This window comes from Accipiter gentilis, chromosome 11, assembly GCF_929443795.1.
Source record: "Accipiter gentilis chromosome 11, bAccGen1.1, whole genome shotgun sequence".
Taxonomy (NCBI): domain Eukaryota; kingdom Metazoa; phylum Chordata; class Aves; order Accipitriformes; family Accipitridae; genus Astur; species Astur gentilis.
Window position 1 is genome coordinate 12,024,319 of NC_064890.1, and position 25,797 is coordinate 12,050,115.

At 40.5% G+C, this 25,797-nt stretch overlaps 1 protein-coding gene across 3 annotated transcripts in view; it reads left to right on the forward strand.

Moving 5' to 3' along the window:
• The first annotated feature begins 4,401 nt into the window (after positions 1-4,401).
• Positions 4,402-25,797, forward strand: part of SEMA3C (semaphorin 3C) — a 123,662-nt gene continuing 102,266 nt past the window's right edge. The window contains exons 1-2 of one of the 3 annotated variants that reach the window (XM_049813646.1): positions 4,402-4,512; positions 7,619-7,759. In XM_049813646.1, the coding sequence (XP_049669603.1) occupies positions 7,657-7,759 (103 nt within the window). In that variant the 5' untranslated portion in view covers positions 4,402-4,512; positions 7,619-7,656. Of the gene's footprint in view, positions 4,513-5,030; positions 5,090-7,439; positions 7,511-7,618; positions 7,760-25,797 lie in introns of those variants that run through there. The other 2 variants (XM_049813647.1, XM_049813648.1) reach the window with 2 other exon arrangements.

Below are 25,797 nucleotides of genomic sequence, written 5' to 3' on the forward strand. Positions count from 1 at the left end.
AATCTTTGGACTATTTGTTGTGAAAAAGAATATAAATTGCTATTCATAGTAGCACACCTTCAAAACGAACACCTAATAGCCTTCCCACAATAAACTGCTGATACATTTCCTACTTTCCCCAGTTCATGTAACTGTAAGAAAGAAAATAAACAAAGATGAACTAACTGGATTACCTAATGACATTGCATTTCTATAAGGTGATTTGACACTCTTAAATGAGGACAGAGGATATAGAAGTTAATACCATTTTCTCTCATCAGTTGGAATCTGGACACTTGCTGTATACACAGTTCCTTTGATTTTTTAAGGAAGGAATGGATTACACTTGATGGTTACCTTATCATGCCTTTACTACATTTTCCTTTATAATAGCTAGCATTTGATCTTGTCTGAATTGTAAGTCTGTGCTTGTGTTCAAAGCAGCAACATTATTGAACCTGTTGATCTTCTTAACAGCTAGCTGTTGCCAATCCAGTGAGATTATTTGATTCTCTTCCACTGTGCTGTCTTTATCCATACAACTCTGTCTCAGGAGGCTCCTGTCTTCCTCCTCTACCATCTTGGTTTCTCCTCTCTGTCTTCCCTCTTTTAAACCTCTGTTCCTTCTGGTCCTACTCGTTCCTATAATCCGTTCACTTTTTCAGGAGCTTAAAATCTAAGTGGGGAGAAACAAAACAAAACAAAACAGCCAAACCCCCAAACAAAATGTTAAGTAAACGCCCAAATCCACTCTTGCCTTTCTCGTTCCTGGCTTCAGTTAGTGTTTAGGTCTAAAGCTAGGCCTGAGTCCATTAGGATGATTTGTTTGGCTAAGAAGCAAACACCATGCACAGATACAACAAAATCAGCATCTGTTTGTTTTGGCCATGTGGGTTTGCCTGCTCAGATCACACTGCAAGAGTCAGAACTGCTCCGACTCTGAAGCTGAGAGCGAGGGCCTGACTCTGTCCTGACACATGTGATACAACCTGGGGTAACTGCACAGAGTTGTAAATCTCACATGCACCAAATAAGAACTAGAAGCAAACTGTACACTACCTTGTATGCTTTCTGTAACAGAGGAATGATTAAAAATCAGCTTCAAAGCAGAGTCCAACTTATTTGTCCTCATTCCCATGTTAGCCTGTAACATACACAGCCTGGAAAGCAACAGTTTGGCATACTGTTCATTTCACTCACAGGGCTGATTCATGCCAGTAAATACTGAAACCCCACCTCATAGTTTGGAGAAGTAATTTCCATTCCATGAGTTTTGCTTGAAGCTAGTACATGCTATTACAAAACATCTAAAGTAAAACTTTAACCATTTCACTCAGCCCAGCTGTGAAGTTCAAACTGCTTTTTAAAGTTAATTATCATGCTCTGACCTGCACATATGCACATGTTAAATACAAATAAATCAATATGACATGCTTATTCTTGTTTCAATTTGCTTTTTGTTTTTAAAATTAGCATACTCTTGCTTTGCCTAACAGATATATGAGTGTGATGGTATCTCACAGATTAAAGTTTTGCGTTTGTCTCTTTGTAGTTCATTTGCTATTTTACAAACCCAAAGTTCTTGAGGGAGTGCCGGAAAGCCCCATAATTTTCCTCAATGTTCCATTTTACCTTTTTATCTCTGATGTAGCTAGCACATGTGAAAAAGAAATGCAGATAGCCAGATGGCTCCCCCGTGTCCATACATACAAAAGCAGTGACAAACACAAGTGACTTTAACTAATGCTGATGTTGATTCATGCTTGAGTGTATTCTTTTTGATGTCTTTTTCTAATGCTATGTTATTAGGAGCATGTGTTTGTGATCCTACCTAGGAGATTATTATACTGAATTTTAAGATGAAAAAGTAGAATTATTGTACTTCTTTTTTAAAATTTTTTATTTACTGAGGCAAAAACATTTGGGGAGGACAGTTAGAATCATCATAATTTTTAGTGTTGGTATTTCATGGTAACACTCTCCTTTTTCTTTGACTGGTATTGCCACCCATTACACATCTCCCAAAAATCTCCTAAAAGACAGGTCATTTCATATTTTCTTTGTGGTTTTCTGTGCACTCTCCTCTGAGTCACCCTGCACAGACCACAGCAAGAGGGAGAATACTGGATTAGCTGATTCACTTCTGTTGCTTGGTGTGGTGATCTCTAATTGCACTTAGTTGTGGGGATTTTCCAAAGCAGACAAGTGACTTCTCCTTTTGCCTGGGTGCTGCTGTCAGGCTGAGGCATTTGAACATCACCACATTTCAAGGATGAGCAGCATCATGTTCACCGTCCCACTGCCTGCCCAGAGAACAAGCTCTCTGATGGCTTAATTTAACTGCTCTCTAGGACAGCAAATGTTCACGCGTTTCTGCATACTTTATTTGTGTTAGAGGAGGAGAACTGGAAGAGCATCAATATTTTTAAGGACTCATGATCTGGAGAGTTCAGTTCATCTGCCGCCATGAGCTCAGTCATCCTCAAGCAGGTCAAGCTTTTCAAAATTCTGGATCCATTTCTCCTCTGGCATCAGTTGCAAATTTGACGTTTCATGTCAGAGGAGGGGGCATCCCATACTTTCAGGTTCTCTGGAATTATAAGTGCCTTATAAGACCGGAATTTCTTGCTTGAAGAAAGCACTAACCTTGCTAGGCTGGCACTGAAGCCTGGGGCAGAAACTGCCTTTGAAACATGTGTGACCCTAACTCACGCACATGAGCTTTTTACACAAAGTAGCCTATGGACACAGGCCATAAAGACATCCACGTGTATAAACAAAATTTGTTTAGTAAGGGCAGTGTATTCAGGCTACTCCCTGCTCCCTGGCTACAACGCATTAGTATTATTGACTGTTTTGGTTAGTAAGGCCAGAGCGTGTAATAGCTGGGAGATGAAACTGCAACTCGAATGCGTGCACTGATTCACTGCGGGTACTCGTTCACACATCTCCGCCTGTGGCACACGGCTGCGTGGGTATCGTGAGATGCGCTCCCCTCAGTATTGTCGCGACAGTTCCCTGCTGTGCGACCTGCGCCGCCTCTGCTGGATCAGAGACCGTCTCTCTCCGCAAAAGTGGAAATCCTGATTCAAAACAAGTTTGCACCTAGCCGGTCAGGCCAGCGCGGAGTATAGTATGCTTGCCAGACAGCTTAGGAAAACCTAAGCCAGAACCCAAATGCTGTTGTCTGGAAAATCCTCGTGGCTTTAATGGAGCTATGCTGCAGTTCACATTTTCAAGACGCCTCGGGTGAGATTTTCAAAGCTGTCCCACTGCCACGAGAGCACAAACCTCACCAAACGCGGAAAGTTTGCTCAGTACATCTTGGGGGGAAAACCGAGCTGGAGCACACGCAGCTCCCGGTCTCCGAGCCGGCAGAAGAGCTCCCGAAACCTTGCGGTGAAACTCCCGGAGCGGTCGGGAGACCCAGCCGCAAACCCACCCAACTGCTGCTCTCGCGCTCCCTTCTTACTCCTCTTCGCTCGTTTTAAGCTTCAAACCGAGGAAACGATTCGGGACAAGAGACCGAAGCGAAAGAGCAGCAGCCCCTCCGACCGCTGCTGGACGTGACCCGCTTTCCCCCTCTCCCCAGCCCTGCCTCCGTCCCTCTCTTCACAGTGACACCTACCGGCCTCCCCCGAAACCTCCCCGCTCCCCGCGGGCTCCTCCGCTCCCAGCCCGCGGCCCGGCTCCCCGCGGGGCCGCCCCCGTCGTCGTGTGTCCCGTCCGTCCCCTCCCCCCCCCCCCCGCGGCCCCGCTCCCCTCCCGGCCCCGCCGCCTCATCCGTCCCCCCCCCGGCGCTCGGCCCGTCGGGGCTCGCCCGCAAACTTTCCCGCCGAGTTTCCCTCACGCCTCACAGCTACCTGCCGCGGAGAGCCCGGGGCCGAGCCGGGGGGGGGAGGGGGGGCGTGAGGGGGCGTCCCCCACAAAGGCCATCGAGGGGGTCGTGCCCCCGCTCCGCGCTGCCGGCGGCCCCGCGCTGCCTGAGGCGAGGCGAGGCGAGGCGAAGCGAGGCGAGGCGGGCCGGCCGGGTCGGGCCGGTGCGGCCCCCGCGGCGCGCTGGGCGGGGTGTGTCCTCGCCATTATTTATGAGCTCGAGCCCCGATTTGCTCAGCTAATGATGCGCCGGGGGCCGCGGAGCCTCGCCTCGCTAGCGCGGCGGCGGCGGTGGCGGCGGCGGTCGGCGGCGAGGGCAGGGCAGCGCCTCTGGCTGCGAAGCGGAGCCTTCCCCGGCAGCGCCCGGCCGGGCAGCGAGGTGCTTCCCCCGGGGCTGGGGAGGAGCGCGCCCCGCGCCGTAGGAGACCGGCTGTCAGGACTGTTTCGCAAAGGAGCCGGCAGTACCTTTGCGGCCACCGGGAAGAGAGGCTTCTCTTTTTAGGTTTTTTTTTTCCGTTTTGTTTTTTTTTTTTTTTTTTCTTCCCCTCCCCACAGTAAGCCAGGTTTGGAATTAAAATGTTCTGGTAGCAGGAGTGGAGCCCATACACTGATAGAAACCAGATAGGAATCTGTATTACTGGTTCCTCCAATAGCTGGGTAAGCATAATTGAAAGTTCTCTTTCTTTGCTGTAATAGATGTGAAATGTGTTTGATGTTTGGGTTTTCCTGCTGTTCACGGATAGTTGAAGCAATATTTTCCAGATTAGCGTAGCCTGTGTTTGGCGGGTTGTTTTTTTCCTCCCCCTTTCTTTCCTTTCTTCTGCTGAGCGATTTTCCTTACGGGATTTAAGGGTAGGGCTCTGCCTGTAGCGGATGACACCTGCGCAGCACTTCGCAGCGAAGCTATAGAATACTTTCCAAAAGCAATACAGCAAGACGAAAGCGACCTCCGTGGCAGGAAAACTTCACCACTTCACTTCAGTAGCGGTTTGCCGGTTTGTTTACAGATAGAATAGGGCATAAGAGCAGAAACGTGGTTAGATACTGCCTTTTGTCTGTCCCAAAAGATTCTTTAAAAGTACTTGCAAGGCTTTAGGTCCGTGGGCTGTCAGCAGAGATCATGTGCGCAGGGCATGCTGAATATAGTATCATGACTTACTGAGATAAATTCAGAACTGGGATATTAGCCCAAACCGAGAGTCAGACCTGCAGTGAGTTTGCGTTCAGTTACCAGGTATGTAAATCTCTGAAATTTAACCTCTTTCCATTAGGTAACTCAGATGTCAGACACCCTGAGGTACCTTTCTGGCTCCATGCACATTTATTATTTATGTGTCTAACAGCTGGGCAGGAACCACGCAGCTCAGAATTTGAATCTTGTGTTTGCCTGTCACTTCTGTGTTAACGGTGAAGATCTGCAATTTGAGCAAAGAAATGTAGCAATGTTTCACTCCCGTAACTGCACTAGAATTGGCAGGAGGCATGAGAGTGGGAGGGGAAGAGTGCTGAAAGGTTTTTTGTTATTATTCTTCCCTATAATATCATTTAAAGGAAGAGAGAAAGCCACACACTTGTTACTTGTTCCTCTTTGACTTTTTATCTCTAGTGCAAAGGAAGCATAGTGCTACTACTGTAAAATACTAATCCCATTGCATCTGTTAAATCACATGTTCTGTATGATTGGCTATTTGTTTTGGCCTGACAAAGAAATTTTATCAGGATTTAATGGTATTTTTCTCTTAGAAGAGCGGTAAGTTAGAAGACATCCCATGGGCTAGTCACAAGGTTTTAAATTTAAAGCCCACAAAGCAGCATTAATACTAGAGTTCATGCAGCCTGTTTAAAAATTATTCTTGGCGAAAACTCTGCAACTACTATTCTATTAGTTAACAGACCCGTAGAGATAATTTGGAGCTGGGCCAGAATGGATATGTTTCTCCTGTAGAGCCGATCTGTAGCTGGCAAATTTCTGACACTGGTGTTTTTGTCAATTAGCAGAGTTGTAGTATTACTTGATCTTCATGCATTTCTCCGTACTCCAGAGCAAATCGTGAAGGAGAGTTTAGAGTGTGGGCTACAGAGCTGTGCGCTGGCTCGCGTGCTCTCCGTCCCACCCCCAACGTCGTACGAAGTTCTCGTGCAGAGAGAAGCCTTTCAAAACGATTTACAGTGAGTGGATAGGGAATGACAGAAGTAGTAATGAGATACGGGGCTTTTACCAGTAGGTCAGTGGTGCGGATCCAGCCCAAATTGGCGTTAACCTAAAGTCATCCCTGCCTGACAGCTGGTTCCTGCCATGCTGTGGTGGTTACAGCTGGTTCTTTTAGGACAGGTGTGAATCTCGGAGGGACCGAATGAACAAGCGTGTAGAAATACTGGCTTCCACTGGAGGGACTGTAGTGCTAGAGCAAAGCTGAGGTAAAGAAGTGTAAGATGATTGCACAGGCAACAAAATTCTTGATGAAATAAATGTATAGCCTTAAATGCTGTCTTCTAGCTGTAGGCTTTATATCCTTCAAGGTGTTTCCAGTTACCATGGACTCAAATATATCACCTGATTAACCAGTAAGTGGTGTCTAGTAGAAGGGCTGTTGATGCCAAAAAGAGAAAATATATGTGTAAGCAGGAAAGTAGAATGGGCCTAAAATCAGGGTGTGTTTTATTCTCGCTTTTGCAGCTGAGCTGAAGAACAAAATTGTTATCATAGGTAAAATGAAATTTGGACTTTACTGGTTTTGGAGAGATGAAGTTTAGGAGCATTATAGATATGCAATATTCAGCTTCCAAAGTCTGCTGGGTTTTATGGGTCTGGTCCGAAGTCCATTGGAATTTATAGGAAGGTGCCACTGACTCCAGTGAGCTCAAGCCCTTCCAAAGCTAAGAAAAGATGCAGTTTTGTTTTGGGGTGTTTTCTGATTCTCTGAGGAGCTCAGTCTTCTCAGCAGCTAAACCCTATAAAATGAGTGTAGATTCAGCAGATAGGCAGGAGGAGTAGCAGAAGTATCACATGCAATGCACTGTCCAACACTGGCTATTCGTAGTGCTCTGTAGAAGCCTATGAGAGCAGGTAACCATCCCAAAAGAAGCTAGCCCAAAAAGCAGATGTTGACTAACAGTTTCAAGCATGTTGAAATAATTTTGGTTTAAATGGTTTTGAAATTAGTGACGTATGTAGTCAGGATTTCATATTAAAAGAAGATCTAGAGGGCTGTTGGAGAACTTGACTTACTAAAACTTAAAGCTCATTTCCAAGCACCTTTGATTTCAAATGTTAAAAGACAAAACCACCCAACAACCCAAACCTGTCCTGTGCCCTGCCCCCCCCCCAACATGAGAGGGAGATCAAATATGATGTAAAGTAAGGAGAGACATCTAAAAATATCAGCCAGCTTTTTATTCGTGAAACTTTATCTCCTGTCCTTGCTTTGCTCTGCCTTGACATTTAGTATAATTATTTTTCCAGCAGGTGGAATTGTCCTTATTTAAATAAACTGAATCTAATGCTCTAGTCTGCCTTAGCCAAAACTCAGGCTCTGTTGGTTCATACTAACAGGCAGAGAGCTCCTTTTGTGCCAGCACAGAAGACCGCTGGGGAAAACCATTTTCAGATGTACAAAGAAAAAACAGAAGCGCTGTACTTCCTTCACATTATCATGTATTATGGCTTCAGCTGGAAGAGCTTTCTAACACAGAACTTTTTGTAGTATTGTTTTTGCTCCACAAAATTGTATAACAACAGTAATGTGCTATCTCTGTCTTTCAGGTTTCGTTTCTTGGATATTAAGTTGCGAATCTGAAGAGATGGCATTTCTTGCACTGCACGTGTTGATTGGGATATTTATTTACTTTAGCAGTGTAAAAGGATCTTCCCAGCCTCAAGCAAGGGTGTTTTTAACATTCAATGGTAAGAAAGAAGATAAACATTCTTAAGCAAATGTTATGATTGAACATTTTCTTCTTCCCCTTAAATTCAGTAACTGAGTTGAAATGGGCTTTTTGATCTGTGTCCACAATTATTATTTTCAGTTTGTGTTGCTCAGGTGCCTGTCAGCCTAAATTTGATATTTACCTCAAGTTCATTGCTACTGTAGGTACATAATTAATAATATCTTGTCTTTATTTTGAGAGTTATTATGGCTTACTAACAACTAAAGGTTTTACTTCTTATCCTTAATTTTATTTGGGAAAGATAATAGCACCTGGCATGTAGTGGAGGTTATTAATGATTTGAGCTGCTTTCATTCGGTGCCCAACTGAGACACTTTGTACTCTGAAAACCAGGCTGCCTGAAGGTTTACCAAGACAGTAAGCCAGGCACGGAGTCCTTTGACAAAGTATCATTCCTTGTGTGCTTTATACGTTATGTCAGATGTACATAGCATGTGGCAGTCACGGATGCCTGCATACTGTAAAAAAAGCAATCAAAATTAATATTTTCAAAAGAAAGGTGTTTTTACTTCTGACATGATGAGCAGTTCCTTATTGCTGCAATTACCCCACTATTACTTTAAGAGTAGGGTAGCTTATTCTTCTAGTATGAATCCCTGTCTTAAATGCTGATTTTAGCCACCACTTCAGAATATGTGTGTTCTTCAGGCTTACGGTTTCTGTTAAATTGGAGGAGAAATTTTCCGTCACTATAGGGGCAGCGGCTTTCTTCAGCATGCTGCCTTTTCTGCGATTGTCTTCAAGGCATGGAGGCCTCGCTGCTCCCTGCGCCAGTACCATCTGCATTAGGATGGTTTGTATGGCTCACGAGTGCAGGGATGCCCTGCAACTGCCATGTCCTGCCATGGGAATATTCTGTGTGCTCTGCATAGTCTTTAAAGAATCCCTTTACAAATAATCGCAGCTAGTATCTCCAGCTGCTATTTGCCGCAATGATCATACCTATGTACTCTTGAGTCTGAGAGACATCTGGCAGGTGACGTGCCAAATTTGACCTTCCACAAATACCAACCAGCAGACTGAACAATTACAAGATACTTCATATTGTAGAGTATAGGGCCCTAATCTTATGAGCACAATACTTAATAGGTGTAAATTAGCATGGTTCCAGTAAAAGCAATAGTAGAAATGGCATTCCAGGATGGAACTGCCAAATGAAGAAGTAGGTGGGAATTTCTTTTCCTTGCTTAAGTAATCCCGACTTAATGTAGATGGTACTGATTCAGCACAACTCAACACAGAAGCAAGTTTGGCTGTGGTTGTGTGCTACACCTGCAGGTTTGTCACAGTTACGCAGAACAGGCTGATTCAGATTTCTACGTCATGTCCATGGTGGCCTTGAAAGTAATCTAGGCTTCCCCTGATCTCTGGTATGAGCATGAAGTAGGAAGTGTTCAGGTTTTGCGGTATTCAACCTTGTGAATGGGAAAGAATCATAATGAGAGGCAAATAGGATGGGTAAAAATGAGTCTGTAGCCTCAGTGTAAGTTATGGGAAAGTAAGTCTCACAAGAGCCTTGCAATACTATCTGATTATCTTAAAATGGCTGTTTTACCTTCTCTAATACTTACCTCAACATTCAACCTTAAAAAAAAAAAAAAACCAAACATTTTAAAGGTCTTGATTTTTAATGGGTCTTTCAAAGTCACAAAAGACAGGCATTAATTATGCATTTTGTAATATCTGAAATAAAGGGCTGACCTTTTTTGTATAGTATAAAACCACTAATTTTATTTTTAAGCCCAATTTCCACATGGTAAGAAACAGTTTCATTATATGAAAAGAGTTTGCAGGTTGTCGTGTATAACAAGGTAATGGCCCCACCAGAAGTATGAACTTCTGTTCTATAAATCTTCGTTTATTTACATGGGTACTGATATAGGAGAAAAAGATGAAACTTTGTATTGTTCTGTAGCCAAGTGTGATAACATACTCTTTCTGCATAAGCTCCTTCATAGCTTATTGTTTTTAAATCATGTAGAAATATCAAGTTATTGGCTGTCTCCATGCCCTGAGAAGTTGTCAGTTTTTATGGAGAATTGTCACTCTTCTAAAATGCATCATTTGAAAATAAAACTATAATTAGGACTCCTTATGTTTTAAATGACATTAGACAATAAAGACAAGTCATTCAAGCTTAGGATACTTACATGATATTTTTCAAGTTCTGAATTGGATTTGGCTTGGTGTCTATAATTACATTGCATAAGTTTTGGGGGTAGAATGTATACAGGAGGAGAAAATGAGTGATGCTTTTCAAAGCTAACCTGCTCCTTCAGGATCACGTCAATTGAGCTTATTCACATTGCAGCATTTCTCATGGGAAAATCCAGCAAGTATCTTGACCTATTCTGTTGTTCATCAGGAAAGATAAAAATGTGAATCGTTTGAATCATGGGCTGCTTTTCTCTTTGCCATCTACTTCATTAAGAATCAAATGTAATTAAAAAGTAAGCCTGGGTAATACCTCAAGAGCCTGATAATAGGGATTTTGCAATTAACTTCAATGGATGGAGGACTGCAACCCTAATTTCTATTTTTGAAATCAAAAGCCTGGCCCCTTGTCTAATTAAAATGTAGTTCATGACTTAGCTGAGATTGTTAAATGTACGTCTGACGTGAGTGTGGAACTTACTGCTGTCTGCACCCTGAGTGTCTTGAAAATTGCACTGCCGTACAGAACCCCGAGGCCTGATTTCTATTGCTTTGCACCTTGTATAGCCATTTACTTGGATGAAACGAAGGGCCGGGCTGGAGCTGAACTGCATGCTTTGCACAGATATATGTGGTTATACATGACACTAGGCCTACAGAGGATCAGGCAAAAGGATTCTCGCCTTGCTTGGAATGATCTGTCATGAGCTAATTGTCCTGTTCAGCTGAGATGGCTTGAACCGTCAATATTTGTACATCTGCACTCGAAAAGCCACTGCAGTTGAAGAAAGAAAGATGGCTCCTGCTTTTTCTGATTCTGAAACTGCAAAGAAGTGAAGCCTGTGGTGCAGCAGCCCCAGTAGCGTTGGGGAATCATCTGCTGCATTACCATGGGGCACGCAAGAGTGAGGGAACCTGGGATGGGGGAAGCAAGGGACTCGCCGTGTCTCCCTACACTATTAGGATACCATGCCCCCTCCTCTTACCTCTTCGGGCTCCTTGTCTGCAGAATAATCTTCCTTAGTCTACTTAAATCACCCATCATAATTTAAAGCACCATAGTTTATTTTCTCCCCATAGCAAAAGATTTACCTTATCTGTTTATGAACTATCAAGTATAGCGCCTGCTGTTTCTCATGCGGCATGCATTCCTCCTCGTTACTGCACGTTCCTGAACAGATAATTGGGAACTGCATCCTTCAGTCGTCACAGAGGCAAAACCTTTCTCAAATCAGTGGGAGTATTACCAAAATAAGAAAGGAGTTATTAGACTCCAGGTTAGTGTCAGACTTTCATTTCATTCCAACTTTCATTTACATTTGGGGTTTTATTGCAGCCCTACAATGTTGGGTCATACCATTTTAACGTCAGATTCTGAATTGGTCAAAACAGTTCCAGAATTTATTTTTGAAAATACACTCAAACAAATCTTCTTTGAGCTTTGAATTTATATGGAGACACACAACCAAATGATAATTTCACAATTTACTGGGAACATTTCATGCATTCCTACCTAAAATGTCTGGTCAAGCAGATATTTCCCATGCAGATTCTCCCATTGTCTCCAGTGAAAATTCCATATGAGAAGTGGATCAAGGCTAATTTGCAGACGGTTTTGTTCCTCTTTTTGTCATAAAATTACTAGAACACGTAAAGCACTTTTAAGAAAGTATCAGTCAGCTTCATTAATGACAATTAAAAAGCATAAAATGTCACCAGAGCAACAGCAGCACTTATTCAACTGTCAACATATTTTAAAAGATTTAATGCAACCCCTGTGGTTACCCTCAAGGAAAAATAAAGGAACTGAGAACCATTTTCTTTAGGCTCTTGAGCAACAGCAGTACAACTTGTTTTTAAACAATCCCTCATTGTAATGTTAATGTTACCACAGTTAATAAAAAGTTCATTTATTATTTGGGGGACTTTGTGCTGATGACAGTCTAGTAGGCAACGGTTTATGCTCAAATAGTTGATTGGATCTTTGGTGGTGTCCATGGAATGAAAGTTACTTGCAAAATAAAGTAGAGGTAAAGCATTTTAAAAAAAAAAAAAAAAAAAAAAGAAAGAAAGTAAAAGAGAAAAGAAAAAGAGAGAGAGAAGAGAGAACCATGGGTTTATTTTTGTTTATATGCAGAACTCATACAGAACTCTCTTGAGTGTTTATATAGTTGCATAATTTTCAGCAAATTGTGGGTCAGATTTTATCAAAAGTAACTGATTTGTGGCTTTCACAGCTTCATGGATCTTAAATAATATTAATTTATAAAGCATTGAACACCAACCGTGTGAAAATTCTTCCCCTTCAATTATCTTGCACTGGAGATCTAAAAACTTAACTCACTTTTGAATACTGTCAACTAGAAATAAAATTCTTTCTTACCTGTAATAGTGAAGTTGGTATTTTTACATTTGGTTGAACTGACAACTTTGGTTGTTCTTAAAGACAAATACCTAATTTACAAATTGAAGTCTTTGGGGGTAATTTTTAGACTTAATCTTCCCTGTGTATGGGATTTTTTTCTTGCTTTGTCTTTTTTTTTCCCCCTCTGTGTTGTTAAAATAAACAGAGACTTAATGCAATAAATCTTACTTGTATAGAAATTGAATTACCTGAACAGGCTATAAGTTAAATGTAAAAAAAAATAAAATAATAAAAAAAATCAAATAGATATTAAGGGAAGCATGTAAAAAGCTTAGTATTCTTTCTAGAGTTCCATGGGTGGAGGTCCCACATGCCAAATGACATTGAATCTGCTTATTTTCACACTCACTCTTGTTCCATGGCGGTGTCACTGACATGGCTTCACTGTCATTGTTGTTGACATGAGTGTACAGGAGAGGAGAATTTCATGTATTTTTCCTGTATTTAAAGTTAGATTGTACCATGTGCTGTGACTGCAGTTACGAAAACGATCATGCAATAAAGGTGAAGTCACAGGTGATGTTTGGTCCAGTTCTTTGTTCTCTGAAGTTACTATAAGAGGTACCCTCATAGGAAAGCACAGATAAGTACATGGTCTTCAAGGTAGTTGATTCTCAGGCCCCAAATTTAGGGAAAAAGCTGATAAATGTAATCCTACTCTTGGATGAAGAACTCATCCAAATTTTACAAAGTTTGAGAATACTTGAGTGTTTCTTGCACGGTAAAAGTAGACCTGTTATCTAAGAAATTACTTGCTTTAATCTCTCTCTGTTCCCTAACTCATTCAATTTGACCTGTATCTGAACCATCTCTCTTTTTTTTTTTTTTTAATTTTGGTATGGAAAAATCAAACTTTATCTCAGAACATTTTGACAGATTCGACACATCTTGGCTCTCTCTACTTGTCGTAGAAGAAAGCAGCTTATCTTGGCCAATTCCACTGCTCTCTCATTACAATTCTCCCTTGTGTTGCCTGTCCAAGGCAAATGCTGAAGTCCCTACATGGGCAGTTATATTGCCATTATTGTACAACACATCTTCTTTTATGTTTAAAAAAATGCGATGAGAGAAAAATGGCACAGACATTTCTAATACCCTGTCTTTTTCAGGACTGCTCGAGTACCAGTAACAAGAGCTCCTCTGTGAGCCATTTCCATACTGGATGAGTTCACAGTGCGCTTTGATACGTGGTGCTGCACAAGCCTTTTTGTGTATCAGATGTAATTAGTGACGTGACTCACAATAATTACTCATTTTATTGAAGTGCGTTGACTGAGATCCTGCCCTGAATAAATACATAGACCAAGACCTTATCCTGTCATTTGAACCGGCCGTTGCCTCAACATGTGTATTTTGTTCTTTTTGGTGCTGACTTTTCAGTGTTCTCAATAACACTCCTTAATAAAACGACTAGCCACTCTTTCTCAGGGCAAGGCCTTTGTCACAGGGACACAGTTTGCTGATTCACAGTGTGCCTTCTCATCTCACCTTACATTGAGACGGCAGTGGCTGCAGCAGTCACCAGGTTAAAAGAAGGCTGTGTGTTTTCCCTGCTCTTCTGATTACAGAGTTGGGGTCTCAGGGATGCATCTGAGGAGTGAAAAATACTCCCTTACCTGTGTGAATCAGTGGGATGTTGGATCTTCTGTCTTACTGTCAAGCGTGCAAATCAAGATAAGTGCATGTTTGCAGTAACAAAGTGAACAATGGTGATTAATGGAAGGTTTACACCATCTGTCCTTCCTCCCTTCCCTCTCAATGCAATCTTGGTACAATTGCATTTGGATCATTTCTTCATCTGCTGTTGATATGGCTTCTTCCTGGAAGCAGAAATCCTGCTTACTGGTTTACTGAAGCTAAGACTCTGGTATCACAGTGGAAGGAAGATAAGGAGTCATAGCTTTGCCTCTCCTGTGAAACCATGGGACCATTTAGAGAATTCAGGGTTTTTTCTTATCTTTGTGAATATAAGGCTAACTGTCTCTCCTTGAGAAGTCTCTTGCTTCTTGTGTGCATAAGGTTGATGGAGGTTATGTTTCCTGTCCCTTTGACAGAAGCTAGTATTTGGGATATTCCCAACTGCTACTCTCACCCAGCAAATCAGTTATGCAAAAGTGAGTGCTACAAAGGCTCCTCGATTACCACAATTAATACCCCAGATTATGCCTAGATTATTTTCAGAAACACGGTATAAATATTTTTAACTAATGATCTTAAAATAATTATTTTATATTCCAAGACTGTGATGCAAACAGGAGACATCAATTTGAAGAAATGTCTACCATCTTACATCTTATCTACCAGAAACTGTAGCCCATGGTATTTCATCATTACCTGAAAAAAACCTTTTCTTCTGGAACCCCTCATCAAACCATCTTGACAGAAAAATCTCTGGAACAGCATTTCACTGGTACACAATTCCAGTGAGTGCAATCAGGGAGTGCCAAGAAATGCAGGATCTATTAGGAATTCCGTGTGTTGTTAGGGAGAGAAAATGAATTTCAGCCCTTGTGTGTGAAGGCCCTCAAATCACTACGAGCTTAGGGTTTCGTCTATGAGCACCTTTCAGGGCTGAGCTCTTACTTCTTAATTTGGCCAGTTCTTAATTTGGCCACTATCTCATGAATGAGATATGACATTTTTAATGATGTCAGTAATCCTGGAGAAGGAAGAATGGTATTGGTTTGGGGTTTTCTTTGTTTTTATTTGGGGGGTGTAAGTAAATACTTCATATAAAACACACTCTATTTCTATGAGAAGTTTTTACTTCTACTACAGATTTCAAATGCAAATATGATTTCGTGAAATGCAACAATTAGAAATAGTTTGGAATGAATACCCAGACTTTTGAACTGTTCTGCTTAATCTTACTCACTGCTCTGGGATAAATGATTGCCTCACCAAAATTATCTTCTAGAATGTGGATGAGAAGACATCACAATCACCCTGGACTGCCAAGTTGCTTAATGGAAAAAAAATGTGTCTTGGCAGTTAATTTTATTTAAAAAAAAAAACAACCCAAACCCCCAAATTAAGCTGAAGCCAAATTCTTTAACTAAAGGCATCACTTTCAGACATTAAGAGGGTCAGACTGGCATTCTGAAATGAAGAAAAGAAGTACTTTGCTTTAGAGTTACACAGTAAATGTGTGACATACTAAAATCCACTTTCAACTATCTCTTGTTTCAACTGTTGTCTCATTTTAGTATTTCCTTCGCAATTTCATAGTTCCTATATTGCTTTGCAAATGCAACTGAAAAAAACAAGGTCTTGTAAATCCTTCCCTGAGAGTAATTGGCTTTCTTAGTCACCTGTTTTTCTAATCATTTGTTGTTGTTTCTTAGAATTTTTTTTCTTTTGCTTAATACAATTTCCCTTTACTATTCTTAATGAAAAATAGATTTGTTTTTTAAAGCTTTGAGTTATGCAGAATAGATCAATTTCTGTCAGCTCAGAATCAATTAAATTGGGCAAATATTTGGCTTCTTTTAACATCTGTGTAAATCAGGCTATATCTCTCAGTCTCCCAGCTTAAAGGAGCTGCAAAGTTAGATTTACAGGGATAAGGGAAATATGTGAGGCAAGTGTCTGATCGCTCGTTCAGTTCAATGGCTGAGAATGACGAGGTTCGTTTTCTTTCCTTCTCATGTAACAGACCAAGAATGCAAAGGTTTGAACAGCAGAAGAAGATAAATATCATGGTATATATGCACACAAAAATTAATAGTGTAACAGGAGACAAAGATGGAAAGATAAGTAGGATAGATGTATTCATAATCCTGCAGTAATTTATTTTTAATGCAAAAAAGCATGTGTATTCAAAACACTGTATCATACATACATCAATATGTACGCCTGCTTTTTCTGCTTTTTGATCCCAAACATTTTACTAGGTGTGAATTTAAAACTGATACAGAAACTCCTTGAAAACAGCTACTGATCTCAGAAGAGAACAGGAGCAGAGCTTCCTTATCCTCTAGTGAGCCACAGCCAGCCGGGGAATGAAACACGGTGTTTTTCTTGGGGGAAACACTGTCACACACTTCTTTGGCCTTTCTGGTGCATTTCAGTGACACAGGATAGTTCATAACACATTTGGTTTCTACAGTTCTTAGAAATTCCTTCTTGTCTGAAATAACCAGCCTGCGTGCCTGTCATTGCAGTTTTCTGAGATAGTCTCTGTGCTAATATGTTGAGTGCTCTTACAAGGCACGATATCAAATTAGTATACAAAAATGTAAGCACTTGCATCTTCAGAATGGCACTTTCTAGCTTGTTAATATCAACCAATTAAGATGTTATTTTCAAGGAGAGGCTTGGCATTTTTTCAAAAATTTACTTTTTGAGGCCTGAAAAGGATTTAGTTGGCATGGAGAGCTGATCCCAGGCTCAGACTTTTAGATGGCTTCAACGTGAACACAGCTGGAATTTTTTAAGCTGATTCGGCTAAAAACCCACTTCCTGCCACTGTTGAAAATAATGCACCATCTTTTTATTTTTTTTTCCTGAAGCAGATGAACCTACAGCAAAGACAAAAGAGGTTAAAGCCCTCATGAGGTGTTTTATTGTGGTTTGTATTAGGGAAATAAAGCTGTGCATACATGGCTATAAAATACAAAAATGAATGCCTGTAAAGCCATTACTTCTGATTTAATTACTTATCATCTTTATAGTTGTGGTATGTCCCTTTAAAGTGAAAAGGGTGTCAGCCATTCATTTCTCCAATAGAAACCTTGTGTTTTTTAGGGATATTTGCAAATGTAAGACTTTTTAAAACATAATTTTCAAAGGGAGAGTAGGAAAAGAATCAAATGTCAATAATTTTTATTTCGTTGGATGTTTCTTCAAACTCCCTCTTTTTACTGGTTCCTGATCTCAGGTAAACGTTTTCTTAAGCTCACACAGGCAGCTGACAAAGTCTTTTCCTAAAGTGGCAAAACTGCATAAAGTTGCAAAAATAATGTGAAACTTTCAGATGTGTCAGGTATACCACTACCTGCACTACAAACTTGGCCAGCATGGTTTGGCCCACTAGCCTGGTCCAACAAACAACAGGCTTTTTATCTGGTCCCATCTTTTCCTTTGAGACACAGGAGCATCTTTGCTTGCACAGTATGTGCTTCCTTAGCTGATGAATTCTACCTCCCACCCCAGCACCCTGAAGATGAGCAGTGAGTTCATGCAGCACTAGCATGGCGCTTATAGAAGGGAAAGAACGTGAGTCTTGTTGCTTTTATGTGTATATATATGCAACTGGACTACTTAAAGTTGCTGCTGTGTCCACTTCAGTAAAAGCAGGCGCTGGGGGAGAGGGGCAAGCACAGGAATTCAGCATCTCCTCAGCAGCTGGGGAGAGAAGACCACCCTGATGCAGGAGGTCTGAGGAGGGTTTTATAGAGGAAGGTTGTGCCAGCTGAGTCAATACCAGGGCAGGTTTCATACCTACTGTGGTAATTTACATAGATATGCGTGTGTGTGGGGGTGATCTAATAAAATTAAATATTTATTTAAAAAACCCTCAAACTCTTCTTGAGTTGGATTTGTTTGCAGATACAGGAATCTGCCACAAATGATGATTTAATTTCCATTTGCTATTTCAAAAAAAAATACATTTCATTCCAGATTCTCAGGGTGTCATTGCCAAAGAACTGTTCCTCGTAAGAGCACTACAGATACATCCAGCGCTGCAGTACAGTGATGAGATCTCTCTCCATTATTATTATTATTACCGTTATTGTTATAATTGTTATTATTGCTATATTTGTGCTTCTATTGACTGCATCTTTATTGGTATTGGTATATTGGTATTAGTATTGGTATTGGAGTTAGGCATTGAATGCTGGTTATGAGACAGCCTGTCCTTCTTGTATACTCAGTTCCTCTCTTATCTTGTCCTTAAAGAGGTGAAAGAAGTCTGCCTGGACTTGTCCAACAGGCAAGCAGCTGAGTTTTTTCTTTTCACTCTGCGTGGTGACTGAAGGACCTTTGCTTTAAGGTTATCCTTTCTACACATGAGAGGACAACGGCTTTGGGAGGGGTTTGTGGCTTGCCTATGGCTGTTGAAAGCTTCCCTAGCCAGATGGAGAAAACTCCCTTTCAGATCAGGTTGGAAGTGAGAGAAAACCTCTAACAACTAAGATCAACTAAACTTGAGATTGTGGGTAACATCAATAAACCACAGCACTCTGAATAAACAAGGTGGCCACTCTCTGTTTACTGTTCCCTTTGCTTATTTTTCCTGCTCTGTGTCTGTGATAGCCCCAACCTGTTTGCTGAGCAGCTGAAAACGAGTTTTGTTCAAAGCGGGTCTAATTCTTGGTTGATAGGTAGGAGTCCTACGTGGAAATGTGTGAAAGAGAAATAGCAGATTGTGGGACATTTTTTCTCTAAAAAATTTCAAGAAAGCCCTTTCAAGAAAGCAGCTATTCCTCTGTGGAGGGTGATGGGGTGAGGTAGCAGTCACCAAGAGGTGAAAGGGTCTTGTGGAGATTACTCGCAGGCACAAGGAGTGGGGATGATGTTTATTGTGTATTGAAGTTATTATTATGAAGCCCCAGCTCACGTCATAGGAGAACATTCCGCCATAGTGTCTGCTCTAGAGGAAGTCTCCAGCTCCTTTGAAGCTTACTTCAGATCTGATACCAGGTTTTCTCGTGCTGAAGAAAGTACACATGTGTATTCTCTTTAGGCTCAGTTGGGAGGCAAAATATTAATTTTCTACACAAGAATTGAGCATAGTTCTGGCCAACTGTGTCATTTATATGTTAAAGTTTTCCGCATCATGCCAATTTATTTGTTTTGATTTGTGGAGAAAAGAGGTCAGGGAAAGAGATTGCTGTGTCCAGTTTTGGGCCCTCCCAGCGTGAGAGGTGCTAGTGAAATGGAAGAAGCCCAGTGAGGGACTGCTGATCTGTTATGGGTGCTGGAGCACATGGAGGAAAAGGAGAGGTTGACACATCTGAGCTTCTTCAGCCTGGAGAAGAGAGGGTTAAGGGCCATCTCCTGGCTATCTTCAACCATCTGGTGGGGAGACTATGGAAGAGGACAGAGCCAGACTCTTCTCAGAAGTGCACAGTGACAGGACAAATGGCAAAAGTCTCAAGTTTTAGCAAAAGAAATTCTGGTTAGATGGTAGGACTTTTTTTTTTTTTTTTTTTTCTCCGTGAGCATGGCGAGACACTGAAACAGGTTGTACGGGGAGGCAATGGACTCTCCATCACTCCAGTTATTTGAAACTCAGCTAGACAAGGTCCTGTGCAAACCCTTCTCACTTCGGTATCTAACCCTGTTTTGAGCAGGATTTTGGCTGACATAACCTTCAGATGTCCTTTCCAGCCTGTGTGCTTTGTGGTTCTGTGATTATATCAGCGATCAGTGGGTGTGAGTATTAAGACGTTGGTATCTATTTTGGCAGTGTTTCCAGAACAGCTTATCTACTAAAGCAGTTCTGAAGAAGAAAGTTAGCTTTTCTCAAAAAGGTCAGAAATCTGACCCAAATGACCTGGCAGACTGTGTCCACAATGCAGCTATAAACACTCAACATCAGGAATTTTTATTTAGATGCCTACTGCAAATTATTGTGCCTAAAGTGTGGGTTTCCAAGTTTGACACCTTGCATGTTGTGTGAATTGTTCTCTTACAATTTAATACAGATTGCCCTGGTGTGGAAAAGAAAAACACGGATCTGACTGTAGCTGCATAGTAAAATATAAAAATTCCTCTTCTAAAGAATGGCAGAATTCCTAGATACGCAGCATTACATGAAATGATATGAAAGCAATGTCAGATGATACTACCTGTATCTTCTGTACATAATCTCCTTTGTTCTCTTGTTTAAGAAAAAGAGATTGCCTTCTTGTTGTTAAACTGAGCTCATTCATATTATGAGTAAATCACTACATGTTATGAAGGAGTGTGCAGAATGTAACTAAATTTACAGGTGCAGAATTTATTAATTTATTTATTTCAAAAATTCTATTGTACTACTTTAATACCAAATATAAATTAAGGTTAAAGTAAATAAGTGACATTTTGGACCAAATTTCACAGTATACGTTTGGTCTCAGAACAGATATTAGATCTTTACTTACTGTGACACCTGATTCTAGTTTATTCGCAAAGTTTGTATCTGTACATGTGTATAATGCTACATATAACAGATAAAGCGGACTTCTACGGTACATACTGTGTTTGTGAAGGTACATGTTTCTACTTCTGGGCAAGTTTCATGTTATCTGATTTATGGCAGATGTATAGCAAAAAAAGGTTGCAAAAATGATATTAAAATGGCAAAGTCCAGAGTAAAAATTCTGAACTACCTGGCCACATCCCGTTTCACGTGAATATCACCCTAAATTTGGCCAAGCTATGGTATTTTCTTTCTTTTCAGTGGCTGAGTTTGCAAGCTTGAGCTCTGTTCTTTAATAATAAATGTGCACACACGCACACATATACATGCATGCACAACCAGCATACAAAAAGCTAGTAGTATGATATGTGCTTCTGAGCTTATTCTTTTCAGTCATGTGACTGGTACTTTATTATTTTGAATATTTGAAAAAGTCATTAGAAGTGTATTGATTGTTAGGCTGTACAGATTTAGGGAGACTTTCTTCAACCTCTCTGGAAGGTTGTAATGGTCTTTTACTGATATTATTTAACAAAACCACTGTATTTTTCCTGTGTTCCATAGAATCACAGAATGGTGTGCGTTGTACGGGACCTCCAGCCAACATCCTGCTCAGAGCAGGTCTGATTAGATCAGGTCTGAGATGTGTCCACTTCAGTCTTGAATAACTGCAAGGGTGGAAATCCCACCCCTGAATCTCCATGTTCCAGTGGCCTCCCAGTAGGTCATTGTATACAGCAATAAGATTTCCCCTTTTCCTTTGCATCTTAGAACTGAACAAACCCAGTTCTCTCATCTCTCGATGTATGCCATGCGCTCCAGAAACTTTATTTGTTCTTTGGCTTATTTTTAGTCATGGTAAGTGATTCTTCCATTCTAATGGTGAGCTGCTCACTTCAGTAACTGCCCACCATCTCTTCACCCCTCTCTAGGCTCATCTCCACATAAAATGTGAACAGAGTCTGACTCCATTCGTATTATAATGGTTCATCATTCAGCCACTTTAAAACCGAGGAAGATCAGAATCAGGACCATTTACCTGTCTGTGTATGTCCTTAATGACTATTACGTTGTTGCGGTGTCCAGCTGGGGAAGAAAAAGGAGGATTTTGTTGGCTCCAGTGGGGTTGGAGTCAACTACTGAGGGTTTTTTTCCAGAGAGTATGAACAAATGTGTGTTGTGTCCCATGGCAGTTGAGTATTTCTTGAGGCTGCATATTATGGTATGATGAGGAACTCACTGGCCAGCCATTTTTAGGAAAGTTTCTCTATAACTTTCTGAGTCTGCCTTTTGATTCCTGCCCATAACTCAATTCATATAAGCAGTTTAAAAGGAAAAGCCTGTGTATCCATTACCAGTTCCCTATTAATTTACGTTTTGAGTGTTAATTCTTATCACTGGGGGAAATCAAAGCATTGTGTCATTTTGGTAATACCAAACCAGGAGCAAAATAGCTTGTATATGAATAATAAAATAGAAAAGATCTCAGTTCACCTCTTTAGACTCTACTTTGTGCAGACAAATTCATTCTCTTTGTGGTAAAGGATAGGTGGATTTTGTCTGTAAAGAGGTATTCATTTTCATTTGATCTGGCTTAATCCTGAGGATATGGGTTCAGATCCCAGAGCCATTGAAAATATTAGCTTGATGCTTCCATCAGCCTTCAAAAGCTCTGTGACTGAAGGCTCTCAGCAGCTGTTATCTACTATAATAAATGCCAATGATAAAAAAGACTAGACGAGATGAAGGGTTTTTTTGAAGAACAAATACAACTATTTTCTTTCTAAATTAAGTTAGGAAAAAAAATCCTTTGATGATTTCTTTATTGATAGAAAATACCAACAAGATTGTTCATGGATAAAGCAATTGTTCTTTTCCACAAATATTGCTTAGGATTTGGGGGTCACAGTTCATAGCAAAGTATGCTGCCTCTGTTTGCCCAGCTGCCACACCTTCTCTGCCTTGTCTCCTCCTGCACGTGAAAAAAGAGGCTGAAAACAAGGTAAAGGGAATAACAGATTTAGTGCTGCTCTGGTTGTAGGCCATAATTAACGTAAATGGTGTTACAGGATTAAGACTTTCCACTTCCGTATACACATCCCACCCGACAGGAATTCTGCCCTAGTATTTAGCACAGCAAAGAGGTCATATTCTCTTGGTGTGGTTTTGGCTAGATAGCGACATGCAAGGGTGATCCAGAAAGCAGGAATAAATCTTGCAAGTTTTTTTTATTATGTTGGGTTTTTTTTTTACTGTTAAGTCAGAGTTGCAACAACTGAAAACTGCTCCTCCAACATAACCAGGGCATTCTAGATAGAATGAGCCCTCAGAAAGAAGCAAGTAAAATGTCAAAACTAAAGGAAACTCTTAAGGAAAAAAAGGAGATGGAAAGGCTGTTTCTTCCAACTTTCATTCCAAGTTCAATTTTATGGATGTTACGCACAAATTAAAGTAAGATTGTGTTACAGAACTTTGTGTTACAAAACCTTATGGTACAAAACTCTAAAAAAATATCTGTATTCATGTCTGTGTCTCCACACACTTCGAACAGATGCATTTTAATTTCAAAATGGTCCGCAGAGGTTTATCCACAGTATATGCTTGCATTGCAGCAGTCTTTCTCTGCTTTACATGTTTCCATTTGGTTTTGGCAAGACAGAAGGAAACAACAACTAAAAAGAAGTTTCATTTTGTTGGGGGAAAAAAAAGAAAACAAAGCATGAAGTCCAGTGATGTTACTTTGGATCATGATCATGTTTTCCAATGGGTTCAGTATTTCAATTAGAAATCTACATTTAATCACTCTCCACCCTAAAAGAAGGTGTGCAGTTATGAACACAGTGATAAATGACAGTGTTGAATGATTTTTTTTCACTGTAAAAGAGTATTCCATTTTCTAATGAAACTTAGAATGAAAACGAAAAAGATTAGAATCAGTTCTATGTTTTTACAATTTTTTCTTATGTCCTACCTTCAGCATGAAGCGTTTATCCAGTTCAGAGGTTTCAGAGCCCGTGGAAGCGGGGATGTATTAACAGAGTGGCACTTACACATCTCAGGACAGGCCTGGCTGCTCCCTTGGCAATGATGAAAAGGGTACACGTTTGCTGCTGTCCCAGTAATTGCCACTTTGCATTATTTATAGAGACAGAGTTGGTTTGCAGGTTTGTTTTTTTCCTTCTTTTCTCTTTAGCCACTACCCCACACGACTGCACCCAAGCTTTTTGTTGAGGTTTGTCTGGTGGAAGCAGAATTAAAGATTTTTGTGTACTTTGCCATCTTATGACAACTGGCAGCAACTGAAATGAGCCATGTCAAGCAGCTACCACAAAAAGAAATCAGTAATTTACAAGTTCAGACAAAGGTTAAAGAAACAGACCTGCTCTGTAATTGTGCTGTTTCATACAGTTAGTTAATATTTTCACATTTGAGAATATTAATTTTCCTAATTGAGGGAATGTTACACTACAGTTCAGAAGAGAAGGTGAAATCAAAAGCAAAATACTCGCTTTTTCAGCAGAGCAGTGCTAACACTTTTGTTAGTCAGTAGGAATAATACGGGGGTGGATGGGAAGCAATAATTCATTACTGTCTCTCCTGCAGTCAGTTAAATATGTCTCATACCTAACTGATTAAAGCTGCCTTTTTCCATTATGATAATAATAAGAGTCTTCTGAAACAGACCGAGAGTAGGACCATTTCTCCCAGCATGTCAAGTCTTTAGAGGAAGGGGAAAAGTAAACCCCAAATGCCAGCCTAACTGCTTTGAGTTTGATTATGCAGAATCAAAATCAAATAAAGATTTTTCAAAATGAAAAGAAGAATGCTGAGCTACAGAGTGTCTTTAATGAAAACATTATCAACAAGGTTTCATAAGAAACATGAGATACCTAGAAATGTTTATAAACCTTTTAGTACTGCTAGTACATATGTGGCCATTTGCGCTAATGCTGCCTCTTTATTCACAGCGGGGGGGTGGAAAAATAAAGTTTATTAGTGACTCCGAGACTTACAAATACCTGAGTTATAAGGACCATATAAGTACTGAGGAGGTAACTGTATTCTCTGCAAATATAAATTCGAATTTCTATAGCTGCAGAGTTTTTCTTCCTACTCTCATGTTGACTCCTATTAATAGCTAGACCTGCTGAATCTTCAATAGTGCAACACATTGGAGAGATTTTCACACATTACAAAACCATGGGTCAGAAAGCTGATGATCCACTGTGTAGATACACGTTTAATAGGTGAAGATCCTGTGTGAAATCATGGCTTGTCTCACGTAGCAAAGAAGGAGTTCCTGCTTTCTGCACCCTTCCCCCATCCCCAATTTGACTGCCTTTCAAATAGTATAATTATAGAAGGATTTCGTAGAGCTGATCTCTTTAATGTCCTTCTCTTTCTATAAAATCTATTGTTATTTATTTCTAAGCTTCTTAAGTGACTGCGTACTATTTTGCCAGGCTAAAATGTGCATTGCCCTGACAATTCTTCACACTTACTGTCTCCTCCAATTTGATTCACATTTGCTCCCTTCTGTATCTAGTCCCCTGTCCAAGTTGGAAAGTAAAATAAAGTAGAAGAGGTGTTTGGGCCTCTGAACACATTGCTGAAAGGTTCCTTTTTCTAGACACAAGTGTTCAGAGTATTTCTCACAGAAGAATAGCATAAATTATGGAGATTGCGTTCACCGAACAGTGAATGGTATTGTCAGTTTGCTTAGGAAAAACTAATGGGGTTGTAAAGAAATACTGTCTACTTTATTAGAGTAAAATTTGACAGCTGGAAAAACAAGAGCAATAGGCTGGCTTCCATTTTCCACTGATTTTAGCCCCCAACATTCAGAAGACTTCCTTTTCTGCAAAACCACATTCACACTGCCTACACACAAACACACAATGCTCTTTTGCTTCAAGCCAGAGACAGATTAAACTTCATTAGGAGAGTAAAGCTTAAGGAAAGTTCAAACTGTAACAGATAGTAATTTGACAAATAAAGAATTAAGGTTTGTTTTACTAAAGCCAAAAATAAAAGCTAGAGTGAGGTTCCCATGGTTCTTTTGTGCCTTTAACCACTGGGTAGGAATACAGTCACTTTTCACAGTCTGGTTTACATACCATATAAGCCTGGTAGCCACATACCATAGCTTTTTTAATGCACTTAAGCATCCAGTGGAAGCACACTTATGTCTCATTAAATACACAAAAAATATGCCTGTAAAGTATTTACCTTAGAGCAAGAAATAAGAACTGAACAAGAATATGTGTTCGGAATATTCTTGGGTAGA